The 15,829-nt window shown below is 43.4% G+C and overlaps 1 protein-coding gene across 1 annotated transcript in view; it reads right to left on the bottom strand.

Annotated features, from left to right (window-relative positions):
• Positions 1-15,829, bottom strand: part of KCNH6 (potassium voltage-gated channel subfamily H member 6) — a 732,361-nt gene that overhangs the window by 238,629 nt on the left and 477,903 nt on the right. Inside the window, exon 3 of the mRNA XM_069238011.1 lies at positions 2,367-2,525. Coding sequence (XP_069094112.1) covers positions 2,367-2,525 — 159 coding nt within the window. The remainder of the gene's footprint in view (positions 1-2,366; positions 2,526-15,829) is intronic.

The raw sequence follows: 15,829 nt of genomic DNA, 5'->3' as shown, positions 1-15,829 counted from the left end.
TGGACCTAAAAGACAAAAAACACCCACACAAAGTAAAGAGGCCACCCTAGGGGGTGGTGTGGGTCTAACAATGGTCAAGGTCACTGCTGTTCACAGTGACTGGTCTGGGTCGAACACCAAGCCTCCTGAGGCGCTGTTGCTCTCTGTGTTATGACTGATGTCTGCAGCTGGGACATATTTACTGCAAAGTTATCAGGCAACACATCTCTCTTGTAAAGAAACTGCAGGGTGCATTTGTTGACCTTGTGAGCACTGAGCCGTCTCAGGTGCTCCGGTTTCTTGGGCACACAGCAGGGATACCTAGCTGTGCTTAATTTGTAAGAGGATAAGAGCTGGAGCACAAAGGTTTGCTCAGAAGCTGAGGCCGGTGCCAATGTGCTGCGGGCATAGTTTGCACGCGGACACCAAGAGTAAAGCTTCATTATAAGCTCCCATTTTATTGTGTGTTAATGCTTGCAATGACATTGGCCCTAAGAGTTCCTCACTGTCTCTGCTGGTGCCTAATGGCGATTTCCAAATGATGTGAAAATCGTGTGACAAGATATACGGGAAGTCTGTTTTGTGTGTCTCTGTTTGTACTTAGTTTCAGGCACCATGGCCCTGCATTCAGAGAACACAACGTGCTACTAGACTCCCTTTACATGCAAGTATTATATTACCACTGCATTAGTTTGTTTTTTGTTTGACTTGACGCGACTGTGCGTTGACACTAGGGCCATATAACAGATTGACGTCCTGACGAAAGCCCTGGACAATGTAGGCCATCGGATAGGTGCCGAAACATGTTGAAGGTATAAAGAAGGGTCATAGGACCATAATATCCTACAAATTCCCTCTAAGGTGATTTTGACCCATACCCACGCTGACCGCTAATAAAGGGACACCTTGGCCAGCGCAAGGTATTTTTCACCTTTGTAGCTTTCCCCAGTAGGAATAATATCAAAAGTGCTCCCTAGAATACAGTTGAGCCCACCCTGGCTTGTAAGGGCTGAGGGGGACCAGATTATGAACCATGCCACGAATAAAAGAAAAAGAGCGCTTTTCTGTTTCTGACATAATATCGGTACTTTGCATGGGGGAATAGTCTTGCAGATTTAGGCTGGGAATATCCTCTTTGTGGCATACGATTGTACAGTAGCCAATGCTAAGGTACCAAACCATGCCCAAGTCTAAATTATTTGTAGGGCGCCAAAATCCTAGTGCATCCATGCAAGGTTTCAGCCAAAGCACCAGAGCAAGGTCTTAGAAAAGTAATGAATTACGTTTTTTTTATCGATTCAAGGTTAGCCTGATATCTTATTTCGAAAAACGTTTTTACCACCACTTGGATTCCAAAACCATATAGATAACAAACTCCTAAGGAGTAAAGATACATTTTTTAATGAATATTATTCTTACAAATATGGTTATTGGTGACCATGTCAATATTCAAGAGTGTTCGAAAAGCTAAAAACCATCAACTTTAATCCTGAAACTACAGATACCCATCACAAATCTTCATTTTGGTTCTTGAACCCCGTGGAGCAAAAGAAAGAGGGGAGAACAAGGAGAAGAAAAAGTAAGAAAGAGGAAAGCTAGGTAAAAAAACGAAAAGAAAAACAGTGCTATCAAAGAAAAATGATAATGACTCAAAGCATCTCTCCACTACAAGGTCAGTATAACATGCTTACATTCAGTTTTTTCATTAATGTTTCTCAAAATGAATTGCAGTTTGCTTCCCGATTATATCACAATAAATAATAATACATATAAGAAGATCAAATGAAGGTTGCTAATTTTGATCCTATCCACACTGATCAATCCAATCTCATCCCTGTTACACACAGGAGGCTTTGCTGTTAAAACACTGTGCTTCTTACAATGGCTCACACTCCAGCACACAGCAATGTCCCTCCCTCACTGCCACACCAGTCATGCTGCACAGATATCAAGAGGAGGACAAAAGAGGGTAACATTATGAATGACAATGTGTCTCAGCCAGTCAGTGTGATGCGAAATTAATGTATTTTTGTGTAATAGCTCTGATGCAGCATTTTGGATCCATCTTTAATATCGTAGGACCACAGGAGACTTCCTCAGCATGTATGTACTTATGTACCTCTTGGAATCCCTGTGGTTGCTGTAGAGGGGGATGACTACAAGTAAAGGAGAGCTGGACATCTACTGTAGTGACAAGTACCAGAATGCAAAGAAAATAAAACAGAAAGGGAGTCTCTCAAGTTTGAGATGAGACAACATGAGATTTCTGGACTACTACCTTCAAGCGACACTGACTTCCTGAAGACTGTCATGCAGTGGAGCATCAGTCCCTAGCCGCTTGTCAGTACTGAGGTAATCATGTCTTAGAATTCTGGACCAGTGCTCACCTGAGTTGAAAGCCGCCCTTGTCAGCCTCTGATGAAGAGTCCTGTTGGCCTTCCTCGCTAGGAGCAGCGCCAGGTCCTCAAAGTTCAGGATGAACATGATCACGTCCCCTTCCTCGTTTTTCACTGGAACAACATCAATCAGGCACCGTAGGCAGGATCCTAAGAGAAAATGTGAACAGAGAAAATCATGCGTAACTCACTTCACTCAAGGCATACATTGTACAGAAGGGGAACTGGAATGTCTCGGTGTAACGTAGGCAGATAATTGAGGTATGCTATTCTGGGGTTAAGTTGTTTCATTCCTTGGCTTCCTGCTACCTGCACCTTGTGATAGTCCAAATTAAGCCTAGTCTGATGTCTCAGTTGTCTGTCTGGTTGTGCTCTTGGCCAGTGCATCTGAAAGGCTTTTGTGGCTAGTGAAGAGTCAGTCACAGAGTGTGCCTGATACATGACTGACGTTGCACCAGCACTACTGTGATTTCTGAGACACTAAGGTAACAACAATATTATGGGTGGAAGAGCTAGAATCAACATTTCTTATTTCCTGGAGATTCTGCTGGGTAGTATCTCATTACATTTACTTTTAGAGAGTCTATGTCTGTACAGAACTGAAAAAAAACATTTGCAAAACAACCCGGGGCATGCTGCAGAACAGTTCCCTGAACTGCTAGGCCACATCCCCTCTGCATGCGAACACACGTAACCCTAGACACAGTCTGACCTTATTGATCCCCTTGGTGAGGAGCAGTGTAAGTCCCTAAGCACAGGGAGCTTGGGTGTACATAGGAGCATAGCCCCCTCAACTGGGAACTCACTGAAGCAATCAGAACATGACATACACAGGCTTGAGTTAACTACTGGAAATTATTCTAGGTAGTATTCCATTCCATTTATTTTGCAGAAGGCACTTAACTGTTGGGAAACCTAAAGAGTAGCCTACATTCAGTACATATTTGTCACCTATCCTCGCTTCTATTTCATAGAACTAATCATTGTGTGTTTTAGCATTTAATGAAGCTGTTTCATCCATATCAAGTTTCTTTGATTGGTAAGCCATGCAAGAAACACCAGGATGGGGGATCTGATGTTGGTAAGACTGTATTACATAAGGATACTATCCACATCTTTTATTCATCCCAGGATCCATATTATTGGAAACTTTTTTCATTTGATTTTGAACCATTAAATTGTGTGAGGTGTTTTATGATTCCTTTTTTTTAACAATACAAATACACCAATCGCAAACACATCTTTTAAAGTCAATACATAGAAAGTTTCAAGGTAATCAGATAAATTATGGAATTTAGAAGAAATCAAATAAAAATTAGAAACAAGAGAAAAAATGAAAGCCATAAGTTAAATATGAAAAATTCCAATATTATGCACCACTGTATCGCACTTGGAAGCTGAAGGTACCCAATCAAAATCTAAAGGTGTAAATGTAACGCAAAAAAAGTGTTGCCCCCGTCACGGTTAGAATCCCACAAAAGTGTAGGATCATAGCTAAGTTAAAAAGGATGCCGACATGACAAACGTCAGCAATACATAAAATAGATTCAGTGTTAAATTACATTTTTTAACATAAAACATTCCTTCAGTCTTATGTGAAGAGTGCAGCCAACTATATATTGGTATTAAATAAAATTGCTGCAGTGGCCCTGGAACAATTTTCAGAGTGAGGGTGCTGCCATGAATGTTAGGTTGCTGAAGACATAGGGATTGTGAAAAATCCAAGCGCCACGCAAAGAACAGGGGTAGCAAATGAGTCATGCCTATTAAATAGGAAAGTGATAAGGGCGGTGTATGCAGCCAGTGGTGCATTTTGGAGCACACTGTTGCCAATATATTACCAACTCACGGAGTGGTAGCGAACTGTGATTTATAGACAGCACATTCACGTTTTCCATTGAATTGGCTACTAAATATTCACAGACTTGCAATTTTACTGATAGAACTATACCGGGCACACACTATAGATAATATGTGGAGTGTCAGCAAGTATTTAGCATTTGCACATCACTGAATTTCAGAATTACAAAAAAAATGTGCTTCATTTGTGAATTCCTAACTGCAGATGAAGTTTGAAATATTTGTAAAGTTCATCTACTGTATTTACCTTTAGTTGTATAAAAAATAGACATCCTAGATCCGTTCTTTCACACGCTTTGTATCTCAGCAAGATTGCCACATAGTGCATTTTACAAAATCCTTTCACTTTGTAGTCAGAGAAAGAAAAGTAAACACCAATCCTCCTGTTAAAGGAATAAGCAGCAATTTGTCAGAAAACACAGCCTGACCTATGACGTCTGTCTTTGAGCCACATCAAATGTGACAGGATAAAATCAAAGTTTGAAGGAATCTTTATTGCTCATTTACCTTTTGACCTCTAGCCTGGCTTTTTGGGTGGGGGGTGCTGCAGCATACCCAGCACCCCTACTTCCAGCGTCTATGCTTAGTCTTTTCTATTATATAGGGTTAGAGTTGTTGCCCATAATTGCTGCCGTGTCCTCCCATACTTTCTGAAATCAGGTCACTGCTCCAGCAATCTGTCATACTAGTGATACCGCACTGGGATCCGTAAATATCACCCCGTTCCTCATTATGCACCTCACGCTAGCAGAACAGTGGATAGGAATTGGACAGATGACCAAACTCTCTGTCTCCTTCCACGTCTCCACCATTCCCAAGACAAATGTCTCAAATGTCAGCCTTGTTACCATTCCATTTATAGCAAAATACTTATTCTTCACCAATGAACAGAATGTCATACTTTCCATACATTATAGAACACCCTGCTACAAAGAAGCCTGGAATGATTTACCTTTTAAACATGTAACTATTGTTTATCATATATTTTACGGTGATTTACTCTTGTATTACTCCAAGCTTACTACGGAAGTCGCGCCCTTGTGCTCTATTGACAAATTAACAAATTAGGCAATATTTTAATGTAAAAAAAATAATAATTGGTGAACAAGTTCTTCCTGCAAATGGAAGGAGGGGCTGCTCTTCTGACACAGCACATCTCTCATATCATTACTGATTAAAAGAATGAGCTACCTCTAAAGAGGACTTTCTTGCCTTTTCTGTGACACGTGTAGGGTGTTGCCTAATAGCTTTGACCATCTTGTCAACAAAGTCTGCATCTCCATCTTCCAAAAGAAACTGAATGCCATCGGTTAGATGCTGGAGGTAGATTAGGTAACCAGGGCTCCTGTTATTCACACACCTTGGAGGTATTTGTATAAATATTAAGAAGGTATTCTTCCCAACATGAAGTGTTCGCGTTGCCTCTGTTCTCGTCAGCTGGCTACTGGACAGTATTTCCTCAGAGCAGAATGCTGAACGGGCTCATGCTTTTAATGCTCCCCTCAGCATTTGTTTTGTTGAAACAAACCAAAAGCGGGATTTGGTTTAATAAAAAATAACGACCCCTATCCACAGAGTTTTCCCCTGCTCTTTGTATCACTGATTGCTTTCCCAGGTAGTGTTTAGAGATCTGGCAATCAAACTATGTGCCATCCTTTTTATTTGGTCTTTCTTTTTCATCTGTCACGTTTACTTATCCTCCCCAACAATCTATTCTCTTACACCTGTGTAGGAGATGATTATAAAATGGTTTTCCATTTCTTAGAGTGACACTGCAGAGTTACAAATCTGAGCTGCAGCCCAAGGGATCCCAGTAATCCAAAAGTGTTGTGGTTGTATTGGTATAGCGCTTCATAGCCCTCATAAGGCACTTACGTACATCAGAGGACGGGTAGCAGGCTGCACTGGGTGAGGGAGGAGTGCTTTGTTGAAAGAGCATTGAATTGCAGTGTGGTCTATGTGGGGAGTGTTTTGTGGTGTGCATGGGTGACCAGCATGATCACTTTTTCCTGGCATCTGGTGCAGCATTTTCTAGTGCAGGGGTAGGAAGAAAAATAAAAGATGGAGTCACACCTTTTATACCAACAGGTCAGCTGTGAATTGCTCTCTGGGTCTCTATGGATGAAGAACAGCTGCCTGAAACTGAATTCTGACAAAACTGAGGTCCTTGGCTTCACCCCCTCCGCCTGGGACGACTCCTGCTGGCCTGCCATACTGGGAACCGCACCAACACCCACCGACCACGCACGCAACCTGGGATTCATCCTGGGCTCATCACTATCAATGACCGAGCAAGTCAACGCCGTCTCTTCCTCCTTCTTCAACAGCCTCCGCATGCTTTGAAAGATCTACAAATGGATCCCCACTGGAACCAGGACTGTCACCCAAGCCCTCGTAAGCAGCAGCCTGGACTACGGCAACGCCCTCTATGCAGGAACCACGGCCAAGCTCCAGAAAAGACTGCAATCCATGCAGAACGCCTCCGCACGCCTCATCCTGGACATCTCCTGCCACAGCCACATCACAGCCCACCTGAGAGACCTGAACTGGCTCCCCCCGTCAACAACAGAATCACGTTCAAGCGCCTCACCCACGCTCACAAAGCACTGCACAACACCAGACCAGAATACCTCAACAGACGACTCTCCTTCTACACCCCGACCCGCCAGCTTCTCTTCGCTGACCGCGCCCTTGCCACCGTTCCATGCAGCCACAGAACGACCGCCAGTGCCACCTCACCACCAAGACGAGGAACACTCTTCCTATCCACCTGCAACAGACACAGGACCTGCTAACCTTCAGGAGATACCTCAAGACGTGGCTGTTCGAGCAGTAGCAGCACCCCCCCTATCCCCTACCCAGTGCCTTGAGACCCTCATGGGTGAGTGGTGCGATTTACAAATGCTATGACTGATTGAATCCTAGAATGAGTTCAGAGGCTATGAAGTGTCTGTATGCAGAGGCCCCTCCCAAGGCACATATGGTAATTGGGATTGGGAAAAAAAACAAATGAGAGGAACAGAGCCCAATGCAGAAGCAGCTGCTACTGCACAATTTGCTGGGGGACATTTAAACTCTGTGATATGTCAGCAATATCATAAAGGAAACATTACCACACTGAACAACTGTTGATGCCATGGATTCGGGAGTGTTGATATTGGTATAGTTAATAGTGACCACAAGCCTGAATGGAAGCAAAGTGCATTGGGACAGAAATATCTCCAGCATGTCTCTGGAAAGTGTGCCCTCGAGCCCTACCTTTCCTCAATAGCGAGTCTCTACATAATTGGGATTTTTTGTTCACATCACACCAGACAACTGGACATGCACTGTGATTGAGACACAAAGCTGGGCTCTGTGTTCTGGAGGGGCAGAGCATGTGAACCCCTCTTCTGAGTGTGACTCCAGTCCAGTTGGCTAACCAGGCTATAGATGACTAACAGTGGTGGGTGTGACTGATTTTACCTGCAGAGCAGGCCTGCTTACCAGTTGCCTGCACAGGTAGACTTGCCTACCGGTCTCTCCTGTATAGAATGTTCTGCCAGTCCCTTGCATCCGGGTCTGTCCATGTGGGACATTGATGGTGCATGTTTACACTATGTTGTGTAGCAAGGCATGTGCTATTTTTAACTGTTAAAGCACAGGGATGCATTTAGCATCTTGTGTGTGTGGATAGTACATATGATGGAGCTTTGAGGGAGTCTACCAGCCAGCAATGTGATTTTCAGGGCTCCTCCAAAGTATTCCTGACGTCCTCTGAAATGGGCCAGACTTTAGAGTGTGGAGGATAGGAGAGAGAGCCTCTTTCAAGAATAGGAACTATCCTTGCCCCCTTCCTGCTACCTTGTTTCTCAGATTTGTTGTCTTCAAAAGGTAGCGAGATAGCAGAAGGTGGCAGCCTCTTCTTTTTTTGTGCCTCTGTTATGGGTTTCTCTGACATTGAGCTTCCATTCCAACACTTTCTTTTTGCTAACACAGAAGGTCAAAATACTGTGGCTTGAACAGTTTGGGATGAATGTGAAATTCACAGGAACTGCCTGAAATTGTTCCCCGAGCGTGACCTGTGAAATCTATACTCTTTACTTGCAAACTTAGAGTAGGTTTGGGTAGAAACCCCAAGTCAGTGTTCCAGGAATTTCTTACTGGCTGAGGATCCGGCAACACTGCGGGTGTTAGAGAAAGACTTTTGAGATCCCAAGCTGCTAGCCCCAGCCAGGTTATGGAATATAACCTGAAGTCCAAGGATTCCTGATGAAAGCACAGAGTATCTATCACAAGAAGAGGAGCCAGCACCTGCTGTCGTGAAAGAGAAGTACTTTAGATACCACTGGAAATGGAAGCTGTCAGGAAGAGGTCCAGACCCACTTTCCTGGAAGAAGAAAGGCTGACCATGGGAAGGACACAACCAAAATCATCTTTGTGACACCTACATTGTGAAGCGCAGGAGCAGATCAGTGCTGTATAAAACTGTGGTGAGACCCTGTGCCTCTCCCTGCAAGGTGCATGTCACTGGTTGACCCAAAACTGGGTCTTGCATTGTACGGGGGCCTTCTTGCTCACCTGGAGGAGTTTGGCGGGGTTGCCGGTGTGAACTGAAGCTTTGTTCTGCATTGCCCCTCGGCTGTGTGAACTGTGCATAGAGAGTCGTGTTGCTGTGGAGGTCCTGAGAATCCTGAAGCGTACAGCACTTTAACAAGTGACCCGTGATCAGTGGTTTTCCCTTGCTGGGATGCAATGAGTGAGCAGCTCTATGAAGCGCTCCTACCAATTGTGACTCTTGGGTATTATGGAGCGCAGGACCTGGAGGAACAACTGTAGTCCCCCTTCATACTTCTGTTTCACTCACTGGTGGATCATTTATCCGACCATACTCCCTGGGGGCCTCTCTTTGCTGGGGGGGGGGGCTTAAAAAGATTGAACAGCAGCTGATCCTAGTGCTGGAGCAGCTTTACTGAGAATGTGCCAATGCGTGCACTAGAGATGCCACTAGATTTGCAACACGGCGGCTGAGGTAGAGGTGCGCGTCTGCCAAAGCATTGAGGCAGGGCTGGAACGGCCATTTCCCTATGGGCTGGAGCAAAAGGTGGCCATTTTTTAAAAGCCTGTGGCTACTAATTTCACCTCCATTGTCATCTCCAAGAGTCTCTGTTTTGTGGGCGCTTCTGTAGATCACCCCATCACTACTACAGGTTGATGGTAGAGTCAGAACCGCCCCCTCCCCGACAGCACCTCCTTAAAACACTGTGTTTAAATATTATTTTAAACCGGTTTTCAAGTTGAGCTCTCCAAACCATAGTACAAGCAGGGAGCATTACGTGTCACGTGAATTAAATAAATAGGAAGAAAAGTAGGATATTTATATTTTTCAGCTAAGGAACTAAGAAAGTCAATCATTGACATACATTTCAACATTCTGTCCAGATGAGAGGAGAAAGTGAGGCAAACTTTGATGGTATGACACTGAATTAGAAACAGTGGAGCTCTCTCTCTCGCTCATTAGGTGCTAATTGGAGCTGGTTTCTGCATTTTAGAATATCTTATGGGGTGCAGAGGTACTTTGTGTGCCAAGGGAATAATGGTAATGGTAAAATTACACTGGAGGTTAACGTATTTGCTGGAGAGATCTGTGTTTTGTCTACTCCGAGTTTTGAATCAAAGTAGCATAGAGAGTTAATGCGCCTCCTGCAAAGCACATAATGTAACACAAAGATAACAGATTTTTCTTTTATTTAAATGGGAAAGTGGGCTACTGGCTTTAACACAAAGCTAATTTTATTACTTGCATTTCATAAATTGTATGTCACAGTGAGCTATGAAGAACATGTGAATCCTATACCTTGTAACCCTCATTGCCTTCTGTAACACATCCTGTACATTGATTGACACACATATGATTTAAGGTCAATGTATATTATTTATGTGTGATGTAAAGTGCTCTGACACCCTGCATTGCGATGAGAAGCGCTATAGCACTATAAAAGAAATAAACTAGTGGCATTTACATTGTTGCTTATGTAAATACTGGTACAGACCAGCACATCTGACATTCTTACAGTGCGTGCATAACTCACATACAGGGACTGAACAAAGTCAAAAGCATGCCTCTCTTAAGTACCTGTAAAGAGTTAAGCTGTGTGCCTTTGTTTCCCCTCCATTGCATTTAGATGTGAGGTGTCCCATCCCCACAGCTCCAAGCCAGAATACTCCAGTAAATGGAGGCCTGATGGCCCCTTAACTTCAGCCTTTGTTGTGGGCCCAGCTGGAATCTGATAAGCCCCCTCCCACCTGCATGTTGCTGCTTCGAACAAAGGCAGACAATGTGCAGGCAGTGCTGAATGTGTACTGGTGTCTAAAAAATATCCTAGGACAAGTTCAGCAAATTTCTGTGGGGCCCAAACTGTTTTCAGGGTATACAGTGTCCACCCTGTGAAAATTGAGTCTTGACTCTCTGGCCCACTTCACCTTCTTGAATAAGCCTAGTACTGCTCCACTTTTTTACCCTGAATCTCAGTTTTGGGTGTCACAGCAGAAAGGCCCAGGCCAGGACATGAGAAGGAAGTAGTCCCAAATTTTACACCTGGGGCTCAGTAACCCTACAAGTTCCCAGAAAGTGGAAACAAGGCCATCTTGTTCACTAGACCAGTGGTTCTTAACCTCTGGTCTGAGGACCCTTAGGGGTCTGCGAGGCCTGCTTAGGATGTCCATGAATGTCTTACAAAATTAAATATCAATCAAAATGATAAATTAAAATTCATAAAGTATACACAAATGAAGAAGCAGAATTGAAAAATTTAAAACTTTTTCCTATACTTGATTTTGAACTAAACACAATTTTTCAATATTTGAGAATTTGTTTGGTGTATGCTTGTTTCTATATTTTTGTATATGGTTTTGAGGTTCAAATCATAGGAATTGCTTAGGTAAGGGACCCTCGGTTTCCAATAATGACTCAGTGGGGGTCCCTGGTTTCCATTCATTATTCAATGGGGGTCCTCAGAAGTCAAGAGGCTAAGAACCGCTGCCTTGGACCATATACATGGGCATGGCTCACTCACACATTAAAGAGCACACCTATCCCTCAAGTTAACAAATCTGTTGCATGTATGCCCCCTATGACATGGAGTCCCTCAGCCTGAACAATTTGCGAAACCTAATCCATTTTTTAGGCCATCTTGCTGGGCTGGTATCATCCACATTTGTCCAAGATAAAGGCTATAGAGGAGTTTGAAGGTGCAATAGTAGTATGGCCAGGTTTTCATGAGTGAATGCACCTGGACTTTATTCATTTGAACCCATTACAAGGGCTCCATAACACACCTAGCAGAGTCGTGTTAGGGCACGTAGGTGTCGTAGGAGGGACCATCTATGGTGACAGTTTGTCACAAATGGGTAGGTGCTTTCAACAAAGAATCTCCAGAAAAGTGAATAAAATTGCATATTATCAAAATAGTAATGGATTCATGATTTTTTTTTACAAAAATTGTCGATGTTTAATAAATAGTTGCTAATATGAGGGTGGAACACTGGTGTTCATGTTAAGCTCACCAGACGACAAATGCATTTATCCACCTATGATCACAGTTGTACACTTGTAAAAACGTATCTTACTTTGTCAAATCGAGATACGTTTACGAAGTAGATCTCATGTAAACATGGAGTATGTGTTTATGACCCAATATGTACTTTTTAAATTAAAAAAATCACATAACAAAAAAAAACAATATTTTGTTCAAATAAGACAAATATAAGATATCCTGCAACATAGGTAAAAAGTGTAGCGTCATTTGTATTGACAGAACTGCTTTGAAGAGATTGTGTGTGACAGTGGTTTGTGTGCATGAATATCCATACTGTGTTTGTGATTGATGTGTGTTTTTGTGTGTGCCTTATATGTGAATATTGCGGTTATGTTTGTATGTGGTGTTAGTGTACACTGCGCATTTGATGCAAGTTCACAATTTGTGTGTAAATATTCGTCTGACTGTGAATGCTAAGTTTGAACATGTTGGCTTCTGTGATTGGTGACAGTGTGACCTGAGTGCAGTGTATGTGGTGACTGTGAAAGGTGTGAATACAGTGTAGATGGTTCATGCAAGTATGTATCCGTCAAAGGTGCGATCTGTGGTTGTGTGTGTATGAATAGTACCAAGAGATGGTGGTGGTCGCACGTGTGATTGAATGGTGAGTACCTGGTGGTGGTATCTGTGTATGTGCACCTCTCACCTCTCTATTTCTCGCTCTTTCTTTTGCAGATCTTCACCTAGCACTGTGTGCAGGAGACCCATGAAGTAGGCCTGGTATCATCAGTGCCACATCAGTGCTCTAGGACATCACCAGTGGGAGCCTTCTGTGGTAGTGCCCGTCAGCCCTTTGGGGTCACTGCAGTGTGTTATTCAAAGTGAGAGCGTGAGTTCTGCCACCAGTGTTCAGTAAGTGGCAGAGGGCAGCAGCATTGCTATCTTTCTGCAGGAGTGATGCACGAGTGGGAGTTTTTCCCTTAGGGTTCTTTGGGTGCTATAGTGTCACAGCCAGTGTCATCTTAAGGTTTTTTTGGGGCTCCTGGCAAGAAATACTTCAGAGGACCCTACGCTTAACAACTTTATATTTTATTGCCCATTTTCTGCTAATTCAAGTCACAGGATGCCAAACAATGTTAAATAATATGTTAAAGGTTGAGATACAGAAACAGACAGATGTGAGATAGAGCGATATTTTACTTTTCGGGTTGCCCTAAAACCTCTCTGACAACAGGACTGTGGACTTAATCCCAGAGGCGTCCAGGATTGTAGCCCCCGCCTTAGTGTGCTTTATTATTCCTGGCAGAATCCTTCCAAACCTATAGGTTTCCAGTGGTGTGGGCTTTCTCCTCACAGTTAACAGGAATAGGATAACGTGGCACATAAACTTGTAAATCCCAGTTATCTGGACTGCTTCACACGTCAGAGGAATGGAGCTGAAGAAACGTCTCTTTAAAGAGCACATGGTTATGCTGTAACAGTTCACACGCTCCTTGACACCATCGTCCCTTCAAATCATACCTTGACTTTCCTTTTGGTCAGAGCTTATTCGAGTCGAAGGGCGCCTTTGGGCCCTGCCAGCACTATGTTCTGGGGATCAACATATTCTCTGCCTCCATCCACCATCACTCAACAGTTCTGACAAGAAAAATAGGCTTCAATCTATCAAGCCTGTAGCAGGGGCAGCTCCTCTGCTAGAGCGGAGGAGCGTCGCCCCCCTGCCAGCGGCAGCAGCTACAAAACCTTTCAAAGAAAATTATAATAAACTGTGTTCATTATCATTTTGCTGAAAAGGGGTGGGGCATTGGGGTGACAAGCACGTGAGCGGAGTGCACAGAGCACTCCCCTCAGAGCGCATGCATGTTTGGCTGGCCGTCTTGGGCCCCTTAGTTGGGGCGGGTGAGGTCAGGTAGACGTAATCCAGAAGAGAGATAAATAGAGGCTCCCGAGGCACACATGTGAGTCATGTGGAAATAAAAAAAAGGGGAAAAGAGTATCATTTATATTTTGACTTATGTCACTGGTCAAAAGTGATCTAAAACATACTAGTTGGCACTGGTTTCTTGAAATCCCTTGATATCTGTGTTTTACATTCTGCCAAGTACCCGGAAGCACCAGGATTTAATGTGCAGACACATTTGATGGTGAACATGATAAAGATCTTTAGAACTCTAAGTTTCTTTAACAAGCAAAAGCTTTTGTCTTTAGTGCATTACACTGTATCACTGCATTGAGAGGAATGGTTAGAAGTGATAGTTTTTTTTTTAATTTTAAAAACATTAAGTTAGAACTTTTCATGTCCCTCTGCCCACAACGAAGCCATGAATGAAAGAGGCAAGTCCGTTGTCGTGCACTTTATGTGGCCTAACTTGTTATTAAAGATGAAGCAACTATAGTCTATTTAACCAAATACATATACATTTTTGTATGGCCAGTGTTCGAGGTGAGTGGGATCTGAGGGACGTGACTTGCCCATACATTTTTTTCTCAAACTTTTTAAAATTTATTTAAACAATTACAAAGAAACATCTTGCAATGCGCTATTTCAAGACACTTTCGGTCGAAATTGGGCTATTTTACAACTCAGTATTGCATAGAGATTGCATATGGAAAATTGACCTTATACATTCCGCTAATCATTCGCAATGCCCCAACATTCTAATAAAAAACAGGATCTGTATTGTAATCCAGCTCCCCTCCTTCAACGCTAAGCAGACAAAGAAATTCGAAAAAGAAGGGGGGAAACAGTAGACTTTGGGACCAACCTATGATAGCTCCAACAATACAAATCTCAAAACAGAAAGGACAAAAACTACAAAGGGGAGAGAAAGGAAAACTTAAGTAACTAACAAAGTTGGCATGTCGAGGAGGAGCATATTATAGTTGTTTATAATGGGTAGTGATGTGGTTATATTTTATTTGTTATCCAGTGGTGGTAGGTCTAAGCTGTGATGATGCAGCGGGTGTGGGGTCCCATATCTGGAAAATATGGAGGGTTCTTGTGCGTGTGGGGCAGGAGAATAAAGGGAGGCCAACAGATAGATATCATACAAGCGGGACTCATATAAATTTGAAATCTTTACGTGTATCTGTAATTTTGTCTGTGAAATGCTCCATGGTGATACCTTGTCAACGGCGAGCAGGCCATTGTGATAATGAAGGGGCAGTCATTCCATTCCAAACGGCAGCCACAGCCATCATAGCAGCTGCCAAACAAAGCCACATGATTGATCTGTCCCCTGCCGTTTGGTGGTTGAGGGTGTGGTCCTGCAGGCCCACTGGTGTAGATTCTGGCGAGTATGGTAGAGGGTGCCCCAAGATGTCTTTCATCTGAGCAAGTATTTCCAAACAGTAAGGCCTAATTGTGGGGCAACCCCACCATTCGTGATGGAAATCTCCTAACAGGCCACAGCCTCTCCAGCATCTATCAGATGAGTCTGGAAAAATCTTATGTAGCTTAGCTGGGTGGAGTTACCAGTCATAGAGGACCTTGTAGTGGGCTTCCCGTATACCAAGTGATCGATTATATTTCATGAGATCTCTTGCTAGGGTCTGACATTGCTCTGAGGATATCTCCATCCACAGAAATTGATCCTAGAGCTTCCTGTGTCTTAGTGTAGGGGCGGCACCCAAGGAGGTCAAAAGAGAATATAGGAAAGAAATGGTGCCCCCCCTATCTCCGCACAAACTTCTTGAGCCGCTTGTCTGATCGTGGGGTTAGATACCCAGTGTATAAGTTGGTTGTAATAATATAACTCGGTTGCTAGAAGGATGAAGTTCCTGCGACAATTCTCAAACGTAAGAGTTTCATTGCCGTGAAACAAGTCAGAGATGGGAAGACAACCCCCCTCCCTCCAGGCATCCCAGGGTCCTGGGATAAGGGCTGGCATGAACTCTTTATTAAAGTGTATTGAAATATGTGGGGAAGGGAAGGCCATCAATTTGTGTTTAATGGTCACCTCATCCCACGCTTTAAATGCTGTTCTAGTCGGGGTACTCAGGTATACGTTGGGGGTGGGGCGAGTAGCCCTAGATTTCCAGAATAAGTCCCAGATTGTTTTCCCCACTATCGCTCTG

The sequence above is a fragment of the Pleurodeles waltl genome, chromosome 6 (genome assembly GCF_031143425.1).
Source record: "Pleurodeles waltl isolate 20211129_DDA chromosome 6, aPleWal1.hap1.20221129, whole genome shotgun sequence".
Classification (NCBI taxonomy): domain Eukaryota; kingdom Metazoa; phylum Chordata; class Amphibia; order Caudata; family Salamandridae; genus Pleurodeles; species Pleurodeles waltl.
The sequence above is the reverse complement of the archived record's forward strand: the minus strand, read 5'-3'. Positions and strand labels throughout refer to the sequence as shown.